Consider the following 22,097-nt stretch of genomic DNA (forward strand, 5'->3'; position numbering starts at 1 on the left):
CGATTTATAGATTTTCTTATTTATTGATTTAGGCCACAGGTCACATTTTCATTGTAGATTATTTTTGTCCACTGTAATAAAAGTAAAAGTAATACAGTGTATAATGTATAAGCAGTTTGTGAAAAGAGAAACAAATGTACAAGGACTATGATAACTGAAAATAATTAAAATTTTGTCTGTTGATTCCAAAATTAGGATTCATTTCCAGAAATATTAAAGAATATATGAGGAAAGTGCAGAAAGTCCCATTTACTGTGGAATACTTTATTTTCGCTGGAATTAATTTTCGCTGAAAAGGCTTTTTGGGCTTTTTTGTATGGAACTTATTTTCAATGATTTTTGATGAATTTAATGTGAAATATAGGGAAAAAAAGTATATTCGCTGGATTTTATTTTCACGGAATCATCCATTCAGCGAAAACAGCGAAAATAAATTCCAAGCGAAAATAAAGTATTCTACAGTACGTTTGAAAATAGACAAAATAAATTCTCAATTATTTTCCAAAGTCGCACGTTCTGGTTATCAAATGATACACATGTGTGAAACGAAGGCCTTTCCTTTCCTTACATCACTCGTATTATGACATTTATTCAACAAGTAATAAAATTAAGCTATTTGAGAGATTGGCATGTGTACATTGACAAATGACGAATAACTAAACCAAACAAGAACTTCACTACATACATGTAGCTCACCCCCATCTAAGTCATTCCTGCATCACAGAAGTGCTTTATTGCTAAAGGCTGTAAGATTTATTTCTCAACAAGACTTGCTACAAGAAAATGTCAATTCCTACCTTATTTTTTAAGGCGAGTAATCACTCGCCCAAGTCAAGGCCCAGATGAGCTGATTATCACTTTCCAGCTCTTTAAAAAGATTTTAATAGCATAGCTCCTCTAATCACTCATTTTACTGTATCACGGAGAGCCATTTTAACATATAATTACACTCGCATGTACCGGTAATTATAATTCCTGCTCTCTTTCCAGACAAATAACTCACTGTAGCCCAGCAATTCAAAATAAACTTTAGATTTGTTTTTCTCAGTTTACATGTATGTAGTTTTCTGGATCTGATATTTCTTGAATGTGAAATAAGAAATGCATGGCAATGCTACAATACAATTACAATTGACTTATCAGTAACTCAGAACTTCATTGGTAACCATCCCATATATTTGGAGAAAAAAAGCTGTGTGCTGTAATGGTTATCAATTTATAAATGCATTTGTCATTGTATTGTAAAAGAATTTATGTTTGATACATAGCTATAAATATGGTGTGCATAAAATTATTTTTAGACTCGACACCTGTATTCTCGGCTGGTCAAATTAATTATGGTAATTTTCAAATATGTAAATTAGCACATGTCATACTGGAGTAATATGCTAAGGTTATTGAACAATGACAAACCTTGTAGAATCAATTTATATCAGTTTGCTAACAAGAAATGTTACATAAGTGAAACTTCAATGACCTCCACTGTAATAAACTGCAATGAATAAATTGAGGTATTACAAAAGATATTTATTCACACCAACTGTATGGAGGCTATTTTGACCAGGCTGTGACCAATAAAGACATTGTTCTATTATAGTTTGACTCAAGTAGAGCACATTGCTACAACAGACATACAATTTACAGGATGTGCTTTATCAGAAACGCAACACCAACATAAAACAAAAATATTAAATCTACATTTTATTGTTAAAATATGACATAGCTTGACCATTGACACATGTTGGTATAATAAAGCAAATACAATAAGTGCATTTGAAAACATACAATGCGCAAGATAACAATAATACCTTTTTGGAGACTATATAATTGCTCTATTAGAAGCGCATATAAATAGAAGTGACCTAAACCAACACTATCTTTTCTCTGTTAGGCTCTTCAAATGTAACTCATTTTGAACATACACAACACCTCTGTCATTTATGTGAACACGGGTTAATAAAGCAAATACAGTTGTTTGTAAATAAACACCAAACTTTAGATGATCACAGGCTTTAAAGAACCACTGGCTTTAAAAAGACCAAAGGCTTTAGAGGACGACCATAGGCTTTTGAGGATCACTGGCTTTAAAAGGACCATAGGCTTTTGAGCACCAAAGGCTTTACAGGACCATAGGCTTTAGAGGACCATAGGCTTTTGAGCACCAAAGGCTTTATAGCACCAAAGCCTTTAGAGGACCATAGGCTTTAGAGGACCATAGGCTTTTGAGCACCAAAGGCTTTAGAGCACCAAAGGCTTTAGAGGACCATAGGCTTTTGAGCACCAAAGGCTTTAGAGGATCACTGGCTTTAGATGTCCATAGGCTTTAGAGAACCATAGGCTTTTGAGGACCGAAGTCTTTAGAGGATCACTGGCTTTAAAAGGACCAAAGCCTTTAGAGGACCATAGGCTTTAGAGGACCATAGGCTTTAGAGCACCAAAGGCTTTAGAGCACCAAAGGCTTTTGAGGACCATAGGCTTTTGAGCACCAAAGGCTTTAGAGGACCATATGCTTTTGAGCACCAAAGGCTTTTGAGGACCAAAGGCTTTAGATGTCCATAGGCTTTAGAGAACCATAGGCTTTTGAGGACCGAAGTCTTTAGAGGATCACTGGCTTTAAAAGGACCAAAGGCTTTAGAGGACCATAGGCTTGAGAGGATCACAGGGCGGCTTTAGAGGATCACTGGCTTTAGAAGATCACAGGCTTTATAGGACCACTGGCTTTAAAACGACCAAAGGCTTTAGAGGACCATAGGCTTGAAAGAACCATAGGCTTTTGAGGATCACAGGCTTTAGAGGATCACTGGCTTTAAAAGGACCAAAGGCTTTAGAGGACCATAGGCTTTAGAGGATCATAGGCTTTAGAGCACCAAAGGCTTTAGAGGACCATGGGCTTTTGAGCACCAAAGGCTTTAGAAGACCACTTGCTGTGGAAGACCACTGGCTTTAAAAGGACCAAAGGCTTTAGAAGAACTGGTTACTGGTAGCATAGTGGTTGTTGCAACAGACTCATGATTGGTAGACCTAAGTTCAAATCTTACCTGAGGCTGAACATTGAAAGGGTCGACCCCTACCCTGGGTGAGTGTGCCACCTTGGATAAAGTCCGCCGGTGCTTGTGATTGACCCAGCCTGGTTAACGCCAGGATAGCGCATTAAAATTGCCATCTGAGATGGCTGCACAACCATATCATGTAGTCCCAAACATGAATATGACTTCTGTTTGCACATACAAAAAAGTCAGGACATTCAATGTCGCCTAGCACAAAACACGGGTTTAAAGGCTTTGGAGGATCAGCACTTGAAATAAGATGTGATGAGTTGAACAAGGTTTTCTGGAAGTCTATTTTTCTTGGGATGAGAAAAAATATACTGTGATATAGGTAACTGACAACTGTCAAAAAATGTTTTTGGATTTATGGTATATTCAAACAAATGTTAGCAGTATTGTCAGTATAGCAAAGCAATCAGTAGTTATGGGCCATATGAATGGAACAATCGTTTAGATTGCATGCCAATGTTGCCGTAACAATGCATACCAAATTGTTGACCATAACCACAGACCCTAGGGTCTATGACATGATGTATGTAGTAAAATTTGAATGGATAGCAAATTACAATGTGTTAACATAATGTACACCAATGTTGCCAATAATATCGGAATTGTATCCGAGATGAATTGTTTAGATGGCAATACGTTTACACAATGCACACCAAATTGCTGACCATAACCACAGACCCTAGTGTCTATGACATAAAGTATGGAGTAAAATTTGAATGGATAGCAAATTACAATGTGTTAACATAATGTACACCAATGTTGCCAATAATATCGGAATTGTATCCGAGATGAATTGTTTAGATGGCAATACGTTTACACAATGCACACCAAATTGCTGACCATAACCACAGACCCTAGTGTCTATGACATAAAGTATGGAGTAAAATTTGAATGGATAGCAAATTACAATGTGTTAACATAATGTACACCAATGTTGCCAATAATATCGGAATTGTATCCGAGATGAATTGTTTAGATGGCAATACGTTTACACAATGCACACCAAATTGCTGACCATAACCACAGACCCTAGTGTCTATGACATAAAGTATGGAGTAAAATTTGAATGGATAGCAAATTACAATGTGTTAACATAATGTACACCAATGTTGCCAATAATATCGGAATTGTATCCGAGATGAATTGTTTAGATGGCAATACGTTTACACAATGCACACCAAATTGCTGACCATAACCACAGACCCTAGTGTCTATGACATAAAGTATGGAGTAAAATTTGAATGGATAGCAAATTACAATGTGTTAACATAATGTACACCAATGTTGCCAATAATATCGGAATTGTATCCGAGATGAATTGTTTAGATGGCAATACGTTTACACAATGCACACCAAATTGCTGACCATAACCACAGACCCTAGTGTCTATGACATAAAGTATGGAGTAAAATTTGAATGGATAGCAAATTACAATGTGTTAACATAATGTACACCAATGTTGCCAATAATATCGGAATTGTATCCGAGATGAATTGTTTAGATGGCAATAAGTTTACTCAATGCACACCAAATTGCTGACCATAACCACAGACCCTAGTGTCTATGACATAAAGTATGGAGTAAAATTTGAATGGATAGCAAATTACAATGTGTTAACATAATGTACACCAATGTTGCCAATAATATCGGAATTGTATCCGAGATGAATTGTTTAGATGGCAATAAGTTTACTCAATGCACACCAAATTGCTGACCATAACCACAGACCCTAGTGTCTATGACATAAAGTATGGAGTAAAATTTGAATGGATAGCAAATTACAATGTGTTAACATAATGTACACCAATGTTGCCAATAATATCGGAATTGTATCCGAGATGAATTGTTTAGATGGCAATACGTTTACACAATGCACACCAAATTGCTGACCATAACCACAGACCCTAGTGTCTATGACATAAAGTATGGAGTAAAATTTGAATGGATAGCAAATTACAATGTGTTAACATAATGTACACCAATGTTGCCAATAATATCGGAATTGTATCCGAGATGAATTGTTTAGATGGCAATAAGTTTACTCAATGCACACCAAATTGCAGTTCATAACCACAGACTCTAGTGTCTATGACATAAAGTATGGAGTAAAATTTGAATGGATAGCAAATTACAATGTGTTAACATAATGTACACCAATGTTGCCAATAATATCGGAATTGTATCCGAGATGAATTGTTTAGATGGCAATAAGTTTACACAATGCACACCAAATTGCTGACCATAACCACAGACCCTAGTGTCTATGACATAAAGTATGGAGTAAAATTTGAATGGATAGCAAATTACAATGTGTTAACATAATGTACACCAATGTTGCCAATAATATCGGAATTGTATCCGAGATGAATTGTTTAGATGGCAATAAGTTTACTCAATGCACACCAAATTGCAGTTCATAACCACAGACTCTAGTGTCTATGACATAAAGTATGGAGTAAAATTTGAATGGATAGCAAATTACAATGTGTTAACATAATGTACACCAATGTTGCCAATAATATCGGAATTGTATCCGAGATGAATTGTTTAGATGGCAATAAGTTTACTCAATGCACACCAAATTGCAGTTCATAACCACAGACTCTAGTGTCTATGACATAAAGTATGGAGTAAAATTTGTATGGATAGCAAATTACAATGTGTTAACATAATGTACACCAATGTTGCCAATAATATCGGAATTGTATCCGAGATGAATTGTTTAGATGGCAATAAGTTTACTCAATGCACACCGAATTGCAGTTCATAACCACAGACTCTAGGGTCTATGACATAAAGTATGGAGTAAAATTTGAATGGATAGCAAATTACAATGTGTTAACATAATGTACACCAATGTTGCCAATAATATCGGAATTGTATCCGAGATGAATTGTTTAGATGGCAATAAGTTTACTCAATGCACACCAAATTGCTGACCATAACCACAGACCCTAGTGTCTATGACATAAAGTATGGAGTAAAATTTGAATGGATAGCAAATTACAATGTGTTAACATAATGTACACCAATGTTGCCAATAATATCGGAATTGTATCCGAGATGAATTGTTTAGATGGCAATACGTTTACACAATGCACACCAAATTGCTGACCATAACCACAGACCCTAGTGTCTATGACATAAAGTATGGAGTAAAATTTGAATGGATAGCAAATTACAATGTGTTAACATAATGTACACCAATGTTGCCAATAATATCGGAATTGTATCCGAGATGAATTGTTTAGATGGCAATAAGTTTACTCAATGCACACCAAATTGCAGTTCATAACCACAGACTCTAGTGTCTATGACATAAAGTATGGAGTAAAATTTGAATGGATAGCAAATTACAATGTGTTAACATAATGTACACCAATGTTGCCAATAATATCGGAATTGTATCCGAGATGAATTGTTTAGATGGCAATAAGTTTACACAATGCACACCAAATTGCTGACCATAACCACAGACCCTAGTGTCTATGACATAAAGTATGGAGTAAAATTTGAATGGATAGCAAATTACAATGTGTTAACATAATGTACACCAATGTTGCCAATAATATCGGAATTGTATCCGAGATGAATTGTTTAGATGGCAATAAGTTTACTCAATGCACACCAAATTGCAGTTCATAACCACAGACTCTAGTGTCTATGACATAAAGTATGGAGTAAAATTTGAATGGATAGCAAATTACAATGTGTTAACATAATGTACACCAATGTTGCCAATAATATCGGAATTGTATCCGAGATGAATTGTTTAGATGGCAATAAGTTTACTCAATGCACACCAAATTGCAGTTCATAACCACAGACTCTAGTGTCTATGACATAAAGTATGGAGTAAAATTTGTATGGATAGCAAATTACAATGTGTTAACATAATGTACACCAATGTTGCCAATAATATCGGAATTGTATCCGAGATGAATTGTTTAGATGGCAATAAGTTTACTCAATGCACACCGAATTGCAGTTCATAACCACAGACTCTAGGGTCTATGACATAAAGTATGGAGTAAAATTTGTATGGATGGCAAATTACAATGTTATTAAACATAATGTACATCAATGCTGCCAATATATCAACTAATACATGTACATCATGTACATATACCTGTATTATCAATATTCATATCTATTTTCATAACACTCACACGCAAGAAATAAATGTATTAATACTGCATATAATTTGTCATGTATGTGTATCACCATATTTGCTCTATTAGTAAAACTCTGAACATGTACTTATGTAAATGACAGACACATGTTCAAATAAACTTCAACATACAATACCATATTTGCTTTATTAGTAGCACACATTCTTATGTAAATGACAGGTGTCTATGGTCAAAATAAGATTTATATGTAATGTTTTATTTATGTGTACATTTAGTTTAAATGCGCTTTTATTAGGGATGCATTATTAGAGCAAATATGGTACATGTGTGTTCAAACGTCATCAATTCAATAATTTTTGTATGCTGGCTGTGATTAGACATTCATTCACTACTGAACTAAAACAAAATGTTCGTAATTCAGTTAAAGAGCAGCCGATGAAAATAAGTTGATTCATAAAATAATATGACCTGGACAGCGCTTATGACTTAATACTTGAACAACATTTTCTGACATGATTCAATGTACAAATGTGGAATGTAAATGATAATTCACCAACATACATGTACGTAATTGAAATTAATAATATATCTTTTCTGTCATATTAACCATTCAAAATTACTGACATGTACTTAGCCAGTTCACAAGGACAACCTTTTACCACCTGATCAGTTTCTGTTTCGCATTTAAGAATTTGATGAATTGCATCAAATTTGGGTGTCCAGGTGTTATAGAAAGCAGAACAAGTCCAAGACAATTTTGTTTGTTTTATTCGCTCACTGATCTAAAATTGTATCACTTAATTTTAAAATAGTTTATATTAAAGGGCGATGGTCGTCGTACAGTGTGTGTTCGAACTTCATGTAATGTGTTTTACACTTGTTATGTGCGCCACTATGAGTCCATATCGAACAGGATACAGCGTGACAACTACAGCCCTTAAAGGCCCAGGTATACTATAAATACGCTCCTAAACAATAGGGATTATTTCCTTGCTTGTCACACTGTAGTAAACAGCTCCAGCCAAGCTCCGGTAAAAACGCGTTTTCTCTAACTTACAGGTCGATTATGTCGTGCCAAAGTAGATATATGTTACTATGAATATCACAGCAGTGACTGTGTGTAGTATTTATTACAATAAATAGTGTAAGAGTTGAGATTTTGGCGGATAAAAGTAAAAAACAGGAACTGGGGAAAGGGACGCGCTACTAATCTTGAGTAATTAACTGCTGTCAATCAAAGTCACGTTATGTTGGACTGCTGAAACAGGATGTGTCATAGGCTATGTAAGTGATTAACAACACTCATTAGCATAGTCACACCTCCAATTTACACTTGCCCAGGGCAAGTGAATTGGGCCTTTAACAATCTGAGAGTAACATCATTAACATTAGCATAACAATACAATATTTGTCTAACAATGTTAGCATTACAATGCAAAATATGTACATGTAAATTATTCATAAAACAATGAACAATGTTAGCATAAATGACATCTAGCATGACTTTGCAAGACAATCATGGCTAAGCAAGAAATGTCCAATGAATCTGATAGTTCCTTCTTCTGTTTCCCTTTTAAATCAACTTTGCAGGAAGCTGCATTCCAAAGATAAAGTAATTATATACTAATTAGCATATAGTTTGCATAATTTGTTTGAATTTAGTATTTCCCAAAGTGCACAGACTAGTGTATACTTTTTAACATTAATCCCAGTCCCCAGGGGACGTAGTCTGAAACTTGGTTCATGTTTTGTGCATTTGTTCATCGTCATTGTTTCACATTGCTGAACTGCTGAAGTGACAATACTTTATTCTTTATTAGCAGCAACAAACATTTCAACATGTCATCAACCGTTTCTCAGGTGTGCTCGATTTGGTTTCATTCAAATGATGTTCTTATTCTTGGTGGGTTATGGTGGCAGTCACCAGGGAAAGGGGACTGTAACTTTCATGTCTTGTTATTGTGTGTTTTGCATATGTGTGTCAGAGTAAGAGGAAGTGAAGAAGCCTCTGGTAATTTTGGTGAATCGTCTCTGATCAATCGAAGTGGAAAGAACATAATTATTCACTCACTTTATTAAAATTAGTGACACTATTCCAACAATAATAATTAACTGTAAGGAGCCTAGTATTGTTATTATGATATAATACAGCATGTGTATTATGTACATGTTTTATGCACTAACAGCACCTGACTAGTGCACCAGCTGGTGTGTGGTGTAGAACACCAAGACCCCAGAACATGAACACATGTATCACTATCCTGAAACATGCAGTAGACACACTGAATTGTACGCAAACGAATGTTTAAATTTGATACATGCTTCATCTGAAATACTTTGTTCCAGTTTGTAATACATGTATGCTTTTAAAAAATATGCCACAACGCCTAAAATACTAGTTGTTTGTTTCATGAATTTTTGTTTCTGATTAAACATACAATTGTTATGCAGGTTCAGGGCCCATGAAATACAATAGAATACAATATGGTAATTTATTGTCTGATTATGTACAACAACAACATAACACAATATCCAAATATGGGCAATTGAATGCTACAATATTAATTAAAGTTGAGTATAAACCATAGACCCTCCAGTGAAGGGTCTATGTATAAACACAACCAAATTTTATATAAAATACATTTTACTGAATTACACTTTTTAAAACCTTGTAAATTTGTACAATTGCCAAAAGCTTTTTTAGTATTAAAGTTCAAGTTATGATGTCAAATCTATGAAAGTATGTCTAACTAAATATAAATAAGTAACAAAAACATTAGCACTGGTCGAGTGGTGATATTTCTACATCTACAGTTTGTACCTCTAAAAGGAGCGATAGAGATCCGAAAACTATGCCATTTTGGGATGAACTACACAAAATATTTGATGGAAGACCAGCATTCAATCCTCAAACATCGTTGTTTTTACTAAGTGAGAACGCGAGCAGACAATTCAGCAAATTATCTAATATTTGCACAACAAAAAAACAGTGTTAACACAAACAAATAAACTCTGCCGTGAATGGTTGTTCTTTGATGGCTGTTACTATCTGACGTTTCTGCAATTTGATTGGCACCAACAAAAATTTGTCGTCATAATCGAAAAACTAAATCGTTCTATCAGGCATGTGTTGGGGTTTGGAGCACCACAGGGGGCACAACTCACGCGACCTTAACTATAGGTGTCATTAGAAGGGGCATATAGAATTAAATTGGGGAGCACTGGAGGGTAGGGGTAGCATTAGGGTGAAGGTTAGAACTCTTTCTAAAAGAAGCACAACTCAACACATGAAATGAGAATTCCTTGCTTAGCCAAGCACGATGATTTACATATAGACGATTTCAAAACTGACATTTCAAAACCAGGAAACAACCTTCACGACTCCAAAAATTAACTTTATATAGGTCACAGGAAAAATGCCTTGCGTGTCAGTTAATATATCTGATTGGTTTCCTTCCTCCGCATAACAATCACCATGGCGATGATATCAAAATTCTACCCCATTGTGTATACAGTAGTTACTAAACATGTCTAGTACGTCAGTCAGTCAGTGAGTAAATAAGGTAAAGAGAAATTATTGATCCCATTAGCAAATTACCTCAACATTCAAGTATTGTAAAATTTAGCATTTGAGACATGCTGTAAATTATACACAAAAACCATGCATATAGTTACCAAATTTGTTTTATTATTAGCACATGTGACAAAATATGCCATGATCCGGTTTACAATAAAAGCAATTTATGCGAATTCCTGTTGAACAGAATATATCGTTTTAGGTTTCTATAACTTAGTTTAGTCAATAAGGAGATTTTTTTAAATTGAGCATACAGATGTACATTGTGAGAGAGTTTGAATTTCCTAAATGTACCATATTTTAAAACCACATAATTAAATGTTTTGTTTTGAAAATTTTTAATAATATCAAGATTCATATGAATAATTAAATTTAAGCTCATGTCATTGTTTAAAAAATTTCTAGATAATAATAAATAATTTTAACCATGATAAAAAAAAAAACATTTTACTTTCCTCTTTTCATGAAATTTCAGACTTGAAAAAATTGTCTGGTGGTGACTCCACAATATTTTTTCCTGTTTTCAGCATTATAATGACTTGGATACATGCATGTACCTGGTACATACAAAAAATGATGTTTTAATTTGGGCCCACTTCCTCAATCAATATCCAAAAGTGGTGTAAAGTTTACAACAATAAAATCTTTAATTACATGTGATGTTTCTTTAAGTTTGCTTCCTGGTACATTTACAAACCATGTGTTATACACATTACACAGCTTGCATACCAAACTCATGATGCACTACGATTGAACAATAGAAAGAGTATTTTTGAAGCATGCAGAGTTTGCAAAGATTTTGAAAACTTGACTGGCACCTACCGGTATATGGTCATCCACAACAATAACTTGTAGAGCTTAAACAACAGTAGTAGATTATAATCTGAACTTGAACAGTAGAATGTATATTGATTGTAGATGCATGGAGTGATATCGGATATACAATATAAGGGGCGTAACCCACATTTTATGTGCCAATGTGTGTGAATCACACACAGGATTCTAGTAAAATCCACAGACTAGTGCTTTCCATGCAAGTGCAATAACAATGCTTTACAGCGTAACACTATATGCCGGCAATACAAATGCCATAAACAACCTGAGGTTTTAGCAGACATGCTGGCCTACCACCAAGTAGAATAGTACATAATACAGAGTACAACACCACATTACTGAACCTAAGAGAATAAAAATAATCTGACTTACACTGTGTTTCCAAGATCAGAGATCTTCCTCTTTTCTAGCTTTAGTTGGTTATTCCTTTTTAGCTTTTTAAAAGGCATCTTTTTCCCCCTCAATAAAGCACTGTTTGTATAGCATTACATACATGGATACAAGTAAAGCAGGAAGTATTTATGCTAGACAAAGCTTGACACTCACCCCTCCCCCCTTTGTGTTTAGTGACCAAATAAATAGTACAAGAACTAGTGCATAAAATAAATTTGAACACAACGTTTACACACAACACTAAAGCTATGTTCTCACACAGGTGTTAACACTGTTTTTTTTGTTGTGCAAATATTAGATAATCTGCTGAATTGTTGTTGTCTAAAAAGTTAGACAGGTCTGTTTGGGAACTATTGGGACAGTTCATTTTTCTCTGATATTATCAATAATATCGATAAAATCGTCTAATAATGTCTAAAAATGTCTAAGTGCGTGAAGAAAAACCGTAACACAAGTTATTGATGCCAATATTTCATTAGATTTTATTACACGATAAATATCCGATAATATCAGAGAAAAAATGATCTTCGAAGTAGTTGCCATGCATGGATGTCTAACTTAGATAATATTAGACATTATTAGACATGGGTGTCTAACTTAGACATTCTTAGACAATAATTTCGATATTACCCAATGGTTCCCTGCACATGGTTGTCTAACTTAAACTTTATTAGACGATAATATCGGAGAAAACCGTAACACGAGTTAATATCGATAAAATCGTCTAACAATGTCTAAAAATATCTAAGTTAGACAGGTGTGTCTGGGCAACTATTGGGACAGTTCGTTTTTCTCCAATATTATCGATAATATCGTCTAATAATGTCTAATTTAGACAGGTTTGTCTGGGCGTCTAATAATGTCTAAAAATGTCTAAGCTAGACATCTCTGCCAACATTTCATTGGATTTTATTAGATGATAATTATCCGATGATTTATAAGACATTGTCGTGCCTTCATGGAATTGTCTGCACCTGTTCTCACTTAGTAAAAACACCGGTGTTTGAGGATTGAATGCTGGCCTTCCACCTAATATTTCGTGTAGTTCATCCCAAAATGGCATAGTTTTCTGATCTCTACCGCTTCTGTTGTTGCGCTCAGTCACTTCTCTGTACTTTATATGTAAAATTTTCCGTCCATCATTCTTACTAATATTTTTAGCCTCATAAATTTGGGTGGTACGTAATGTTATAATGAAATGTGCTTATTTTTTGTGACAATTTCTGTTTCTTCATTGTAAAAGTCAATGGCTAAGCAACTAATTTCGTAATTTTATTTTCCCTCAAAGATGTAATATCCCTCTCAATCTGTCACATGGTGAATACAAATGTCATTTGCACTCTTTTCCGAGGGGGGTGCTCGGTAAGCATCCACCCCTACAAAATCATGGTTTTCTGAACAACATTTACAAAGGTAAATGCTTGTGTAAAAGATACAACAGTGTACATTGTACTTTGCATAGCACTACCAGGTTCTCACAGAATCTTTACTGGTACTAAGATACCATCTCAAAATGATGTGACATACTTATCCAGGGTATGAGTTCAATTGATGGGATTAAAAGATAATAAACTTCGAGCACCAGCATCTACATGTACAAGCGTACATTATCAGTTGTTATCAGAGGTACATACACATAGTAGAGCATACAACAGTTTCTTCATGCCGTGCAAAGCATTCAGTTTTCATAAAAAGACTAGTAATTAATTCAAATGACGACAAAGCATTAAGAAGAGGAGTGACAAACTGTCACTCCATCCTGTTCAATTAATATTTAATGTGTGAGAATTGGATAATTCTTTCATAACTCATTGCTGATTTGGGATAGAATATAACAGAACTAAATTATCATAACCATGCAAACATAGAGGTGATTGACATAATATATCTTATGCAAATTAGTCAAAACACCGTTTCCTGGGTAGAACACTGCTACATGTACATATATGACAGCAAATCAATGAACAGATTTGAAATTGTGATAATGGCTACATGAATGAAACAGATATGAAAATCCCCAAGATATTAGCAATTTAAAAAATGCACCAAGGGAGTATCCCAATGCATTATGGGAATTTAACAATGCATCATGGGAGTATTACAATGCACCATGGGAGTACCGTAATATGTGTAGGGCTTCTTTTGAAAGTAGTAAACTCTGATCTTTTATTTTTGGCATTCATCATACTTCAACATGCACTCACTTTCAAACATAAATCTATATGGAAACCCCAAGCTTCTGTCACCTTTACCAGTCACCATTTGAATTTGAGGTTATAAGCAGCAAGCGACGGTAATAAGAACTCTCAGGGGAAAATTAGCCAAAGGTAGTAAATAGGTTACTGAGGATATTTTTGGTAATTATACATGAATTTTACACCAATGTGGAGGTATGTAAACGTGTCGAAATGGACATAGTGCGAGTGGTTAGTGCTAGTAGCACTAATCCGAAAAAGTACTAGATCTAGTGCTAAAATGGCACTAGATCTAGTACTAAAATGGCACTAGATCTAGTGCTAAAACGGCACTAGATCTAGTACTAAAATGTACATAGTGCGAGTGGCATTGATATCGCGTTGTCAACGACGTCGAGACATCTCGTAATTGTCTGAAAATAAATTAATATTTACGTAAAGTTGTTGTATCTTTCATTTATTGGAAATGTGCTACAGTGGGAAAACTGAGTATGTACATGAATGTCATTGTCCACGTGAATCGTAACTAATAGACCTTTGAAACAACGCGATCGGCCGGGAAACTAGCTCCATGGTCAGTGAAACTGCAGATCGAACTTCGCAATTTTTACAAATTGTGAATAGATACACTGTATGAAATGGTATTGTGTGGAAGTTTGTGTTTTCAACTTCGTCGTATGTAAACTTGTAACTTGTATGTAAATGGTGGAATAAAGCGTTGATTTTTTTTTAAATCGCTGACGTGCCGTTTTATTTCTGGTCGGCGCCACACTCAATGAAAATAGATCTTCGTAAATGAAATTATGATGGCATATATGAACTAAATAACAAATGTGTATACTGCTAGTCTAAGTCCCGGGTCCCTGTAAAGCTCGGCGGATTTTGTGTGTACGGCGACCTGTGAATGGGCATGTTGCTCAGTACCGCTGGGAACCAGACAGAAAACGAATCGTTGTCTGGTTGTCATGACATTGACCTTTGCGGACATAATCAACCAATGGTAAAAGTGGATTCACGCAATTCTGTTGTTACATTGTACCACGGCGGTACTAACGGGAAAAAAGTCACGACGCTATTGTTTTAGCTTTACCCTGTGATCGTTTGTCAATATTCGTTCACAAACATTGGTCACGTTAGCTCTTAGCCTCTTTTTACAATGGATTACGCTAATCTCAAGCATTCGGTAATATTCGGAGCATGGAGGTACTAACGGAAGGGTCCACAACGCATCTCAAGTGACCATTTGAGCCTGGCTTATTTCCTTTTGTTTCAACCCAAGTTAATCCTGATATGGACATTGTGTAGCTCATCTTTGATGTCGATGATAGTTTGCGATTGCTTACACAAGTAACCAGTTAGCGGAATATGATATACCTCGCCGATTTTTTAACGTGACCATATTATATATGCTATATGTCTAGACACTTTCTCTGCAATGATATTTGTTAGGAGTCCTTAGGATTTTTTGCTGTACACTCTCGAAATCTTGTACTTGTTACAGTTGCTAATAATTAAAACATGTAAAATCTGTGAAGTAACAAGTTCGTCTGTTGAATTTCCGGTTGTGAAATGCGTATTTTATTAAACCCTTCACAGCTTTATTCAAGAGCGTGTTTGGAGTGTGAATGGATAAGCTTCGTTTGGACAAAGAGCAGTTATCACTGTAAACAATGTTAAATTATTCTTCTAATGCTCAGTTCATCTTTTGAAAATAACTATTTTTAGGTTTGAAAAAAAAAATCATGCCATTTCCCTATCAAAATCCAAGCCAAAAGATCGTACTACAACACGCAACATCGGTAAATTTCTTCCGCGTTGCGTTCAATAACATTAACATATTTAAATGAGCTATGGTGATTTGAACACGTTGGCATCATTCAGCATTTTGATTGGTTAATTAGCGATTTGACCTCAACTCATGCAAGAGAAACATGGCGGATACCATACAGCATCGAGCGTTTATATGCGATCGGAATCATTTGCTTACGATGAAACTAAATTGAATTTTGTTTGAATTTCATAACAATTCAACAAATTTATTTTTTGTGCATTATTATAATCACTACTGAGTAATAATCAACAATTGTCAAACGCAGCATGATCGGATTACGCAACTGTGATCGTTTGCTACTACGCAATGCAGTTGTGTTTGTTTTTATATGAAACTTCGTTTAAAATATTCTTTCGTTACCAATAAAATAAAAACAAATGTATTTGAAAAATGACACTGGGCGACACTGTAATGACATTTCAGGCAGTCTACTTTTTAATTCAGCAAGAATTATTAATTATTGTTAATTCTGCAATAGTTTCTTTCGTCTTGGGTGGCCCAACTAACGGCGTTGAAAGTCTGCTTAGTAGGATATTTCAATGAAAATAAGTCCCTCAAAAATATTTGATGATTATTTTTTTAAATTTTGCACCCCAAATAAGCGCCCACCAGCCGTGAAATCCCCAGGACGATTTTTCTGATGAGCGAATTTACAGCAGAATCCGGTATTATATAAAGAAAGTATTATTATGGACATCTCACAGATATATTGCCGATGTTTTATACTGTTTGTAGTTTGCATATGAAGTGGTTGTTGATGCCCCTCCTATTATTCGACGTCGTTGACAATGCGATAACAATGCCACTCGACTTTATTTTTATGTAGTTGTCAACAATAAACAAAACATTCTCAAAAGTTCTGTCAGTGAGAATTCAGTAGCAGGCTAAATTATCATCGATAGATTGTACTCTAACCAATAGCAGGCAGTGAGAATGAAAATGCATTCACATGTAAGCGACCAGTACATCACAATTCTCTCCTTTAAGTGGGTTAAAACACAATGCCGGACTCAAAATTGAATATTTTATCAGAGCAATGAGTATAAAATAAGTACAAGGCAACTAAAGGTAATTTATTCTGAAATTTTATTTTCTACTTTGTTACAATTAGTCAATTATTCATCACCATGCATGGAGGAGTTAATTTTTCCCAGGGTTCTCATCCAGGGTGAAAACATACAAGGATCTTTACGACTGTCATGATTATTCACAGTGACAATCTACATAACATTTAAACATCTTAAAATACACTAACAGCATAGTTCTGAGTCGAAAACATTTCATTATAAATGTACCGGTACATATTATATAAATGCATGTCTGATGTAAATTCTAAATACATTAATCATTTATTGAGTTTAATATCACTATTTTCGATAAGTGAAATTTGCTAAATTAAATCTATAATAACATGTGAAATCACAATAGAATTCAATGGAAAATCCACTGAATATTCTCAAAATAGGAAAATTAAAATTAAATTAATGCTTTCACTACATTATGCTACATTACAAGGGCTAACAAATCACACAGTCTATAAAAGCCAATGCCTAGATATCACATCTGAATGCATTGATGTCCTTTAAAATATATAGACTTTTGCCTCAAGATTATATTTATCAGAATACCAAGCCTTAGAAGGGCAGCGACTTGCAGATATTTTTCAAAATATTTTATTCAATCATTTCAGACAAAGGGCCTAAGTACATTCTGTTAAATTTACTGCTTTGCGCCCTAAATACGGCAAGGAATAAGAAATGTCCCATGAAGCTAGTTGCAATTTTGACAAAATGTTATAAGCTAATTTTAGGACCATTGAATTCCTATAGAGGCAAAAAACATCAAGTATTGGACAAACTTGAACTGAATTCATAATATTAACTTTTTTTTAGTAAACGCACGTCTACAAAAATAAAAACAATTTTTACAAAAAATGGAGCGGATTACCCCAAATATCAGCTGATGCATAACGTAACCAAACTGACATATTGTCAGTCAAACAAGAGTAATTTATTTTACAAATAGCAGATGTATGTTATTTACTGCTCAATGAGCCGAGACATTTAATATTTATTTCAAAATTAAGTAGAAATGTTGGTTCAGCATTAAAATGTGATCTTGGTGGAAGTACAAGCCACAAACAAACCTGTGTATAAAGGTTTAAACCTTTATATGAAGACACCTGTGTACAGTGCCCACTTTTATATAAAGACACCTGTGTACAGTGCCCACTTTTATATAAAGACCACCTGTGTACAGTGCCCACTTTTATATAGACACCTGTGTACAGTGCCCACTTTTATATAAAGACCACCTGTGTACAGTGCCCACTTTTATATAAAGACCACCTGTGTACAGTGCCCACTTTTATATAGACACCTGTGTACAGTGCCCACTTTTATATAAAGACCACCTGTGTACAGTGCCCACTTTTATATAAAGACACCTGTGTACAGTGCCCACTTTTATATAAAGACCACCTGTGTACAGTGCCCACTTTTATATAAAGACACCTGTGTACAGTGCCCACTTTTATATAAAGACCACCTGTGTACAGTGCCCACTTTTATATAAAGACACCTGCGTACAGTGCCCACTTTTATATAAAGACCACCTGTGTACAGTGCCCACTTTTATATAAAGACACCTGCGTACAGTGCCCACTTTTATATAAAGACCACCTGTGTACAGTGCCCACTTTTATATAAAGACCACCTGTGTACAGTGCCCACTTTTATATAAAGACACCTGCGTATAGTGCCCACTTTTATATAAAGACAACATGTGTACAGTGGCCACTTTTATAGAAAGAACATCTGTGTACAGTGCCCACTTTTATATAAAGACCACCTGTGTACAGTGACCACTTTTATATAAAGACCACCTGTGTACAGTGCCCACTTTTATATAAAGACCACCTGTGTACAGTGCCCACTTTTATATAAAGACACCTGCGTACAGTGCCCACTTTTATATAAAGACCACATGTGTACAGTGGCCACTTTTATAGAAAGAACATCTGTGTACAGTGCCCACTTTTATATAAAGACCACCTGTGTACAGTGCCCACTTTTATATAAAGACCACCTGTGTACAGTGCCCACTTTTATATAAAGACACATGCGTACAGTGCCCACTTTTATATAAAGACCACCTGTGTACAGTGCCCACTTTTATATAAAGACCACCTGTGTACAGTGCCCACTTTTATATAAAGACACCTGCGTACAGTGCCTACTTTTATATAAAGACCACATGTGTACTGTGGCCACTTTTATAGAAAGAACATCTGTGTACAGTGCCCACTTTTATATAAAGACCACCTGTGTACAGTGACCACTTTTATATAAAGAACACCTGTGTACAGTGGCCACTTTTATATAAAGACCACCTGTGTACAGTGCCCACTTTTATATAAAGACACCTGCGTACAGTGCCCACTTTTATATAAAGACCACCTGCGTACAGTGGCCACTTTTATATAAAGACCACATGTGTACAGTGGCCACTTTTATAGAAAGAACACCTGTGTACAGTGCCCACTTTTATATAAAGACCACCTGTGTACAGTGACCACTTTTATATAAAGACCACCTGTGTACAGTGCCCACTTTTATATAAAGACACCTGCGTACAGTGACCACTTTTATATAAAGACCACATGTGTACAGTGGCCACTTTTATAGAAAAAACATCTGTGTACAGTGCCTACTTTTATATAAAGACCACCTGTGTACAGTGACCACTTTTATATTAAGACCACCTGTGTACAGTGCCCACTTTTATATAAAGACACCTGCGTACAGTGACCACTTTTATATAAAGACCACCTGTGTACAGTGCCCACTTTTATATAAAGACACCTGCGTACAGTGCCCACTTTTATATAAAGACCACCTGCGTACAGTGGCCACTTTTATATAAAGACCACATGTGTACAGTGGCCACTTTTATAGAAAGAACACCTGTGTACAGTGCCCACTTTTATAAAAAGACCACCTGTGTACAGTGACCACTTTTATATAAAGACCACCTGTGTACAGTGCCCACTTTTATATAAAGACACCTGCGTACAGTGCCCACTTTTATATAAAGACCACATGTGTACAGTGGCCACTTTTATATAAAGACACCTGCGTACAGTGCCCACTTTTATATAAAGACCACCTGTGTACAGTGACCACTTTTATAGAAAGAACACCTGTGTACAGTGACCACTTTTATATAAAGACCACCTGTGTACAGTGACCACTTTTATAGAAAGAACACCTGTGTACAGTGACCACTTTTATATAAAGACCACCTGTGTACAGTGCCCACTTTTATATAAAGACCACCTGTGTACAGTGCCCACTTTTATATAAAGACACCTGTGTACAGTGCCCACTTTTATATAAAGACCACCTGTGTACAATGACCACCTTTATATAAAGACCACCTGCGTAAAGTGACCACCTTTATATAAAGACCACCTGTGTAAAGTGACCACCTATATATAAAGACCACCTGTGTAAAGTGACCACCTTTATATAAAGACCACCTGTGTAAAGTGACCACCTATATATAAAGACCACCTGTGTAAAGTGACCACTTTTATATAAAGACACCTGCGGACAATGACCACCTTTATATAAAGACCACCTGCGTAAAGTGACCACCTTTATATAAAGACCACCTGTGTAAAGTGACCACCTATATATAAAGACCACCTGTGTAAAGTGACCACCTTTATATAAAGACCACCTGTGTAAAGTGACCACCTATATATAAAGACCACCTGTGTAAAGTGACCACTTTTATATAAAGACACCTGCGTACAATGACCACCTTTATATAAAGACCACCTGCGTAAAGTGACCACCTTTATATAAAGACCACCTGTGTAAAGTGACCACCTATATATAAAGACCACCTGTGTAAAGTGACCACCTTTATATAAAGACCACCTGTGTAAAGTGACCACCTATATATAAAGACCACCTGTGTAAAGTGACCACTTTTATATAAAGATCTCCAGACAATAGTAACCACCTTTGGGTGATCCCAATGCAATTTATATGTAAAGTGACTTTTATAACAACCACCTGTTTAATATGACCAGTGATCACACTTTTGGCACCAGTACAGTCAAATAACTGATACATAAAGATGAAAATGAGAGTCAATGCCAAGCTACTTACAAGACTGTGGCTAATTGGCTTCCTAACATCTAACAGTCAAACCAATCCAAGAGCAGCTTGTTCATAAACAGCTTTTTTCGGCTTTTTACTCTGACTTTTGCAAGCAAAATTTTGTAGTCAGGGATTCCTTGTTGTACACAAGGCAGTTTAGATTAGGATGGGAGAGACATGACAATAGAAGGTAGAGTAGTGATGTCATTCTTGAAAATTAGTGAAACAACAAGGATCTTTTGGAGTAGAAGAGACATGGCACTAAAACACTCCTGTAATCTACACATGCACTACTAATAAAACATACAGTACAGAGAGCTGTCTGGGTTCTTCATCGAGTTAAGTTAGGAGCACAAGGTAAAATCAAGTACATTGGGATCCTCCACATTTCAACTCCTGCAGTTGAGTGAATAGTAAAGAACATACATTACATGTATACAGGTACATTTGTAACAGTATAGAGAACAGTGGAAAATCTGTAATAATTAAACCATTAGAGCCATGATTTTATACCACAGACCATTCATGAATGAAATCAGAGTACTATCAACATTTTCTTGGACTTTCCAAGCATGCAGTCAATTTAAAAGTATATATTAGTTTTTCAGTGTCTGGTTGTACATGCATGTACAATGTATCAGTTAGCTTTAATCACCAATAGTGAGAGGTGTATTCTATGGAATACTAAGTAATGCTAAGCCATTGCTTAGTAGGATAGGAATTCTGTGTTTTGTGACAGTGTGACAGAATAATGCAACAAGTTGATTGATGATACATGTACTAAGTCCCAAATAGCTAAATCGATGTATGTTTGGTTGCATGCCGTTCTCCAGATAATCACTTTTTATGAAAATTTTGACAATAGGTTATTTAATGTCAACAACAAGCAGCCAGTCAGCTGAGATAG

The 22,097-nt window shown here is 35.4% G+C and overlaps 1 protein-coding gene across 4 annotated transcripts in view; it reads right to left on the minus strand.

Annotated features, from left to right (window-relative positions):
* The window catches only part of LOC100367838 (oxidation resistance protein 1-like), a 66,030-nt gene that overhangs the window by 38,174 nt on the left and 5,759 nt on the right, over nt 1–22,097 (minus strand). For 2 of the 4 annotated variants that reach the window (XM_085508071.1, XM_085508070.1), the window contains exon 1: nt 11,973–12,074. The exons of 1 other annotated variant lie outside the window; for it this stretch is intronic. In XM_085508071.1, the coding sequence (XP_085364197.1) occupies nt 11,973–12,049 (77 nt within the window). In that variant the 5' untranslated portion in view covers nt 12,050–12,074. Of the gene's footprint in view, nt 1–11,972; nt 12,075–22,097 lie in introns of those variants that run through there. One more of the 4 variants, XM_085508074.1, reaches the window with a different exon arrangement.

This window comes from Saccoglossus kowalevskii, chromosome 14 (genome assembly GCF_978046115.1).
Source record: "Saccoglossus kowalevskii chromosome 14, keSacKowa6.1, whole genome shotgun sequence".
Taxonomy (NCBI): domain Eukaryota; kingdom Metazoa; phylum Hemichordata; class Enteropneusta; family Harrimaniidae; genus Saccoglossus; species Saccoglossus kowalevskii.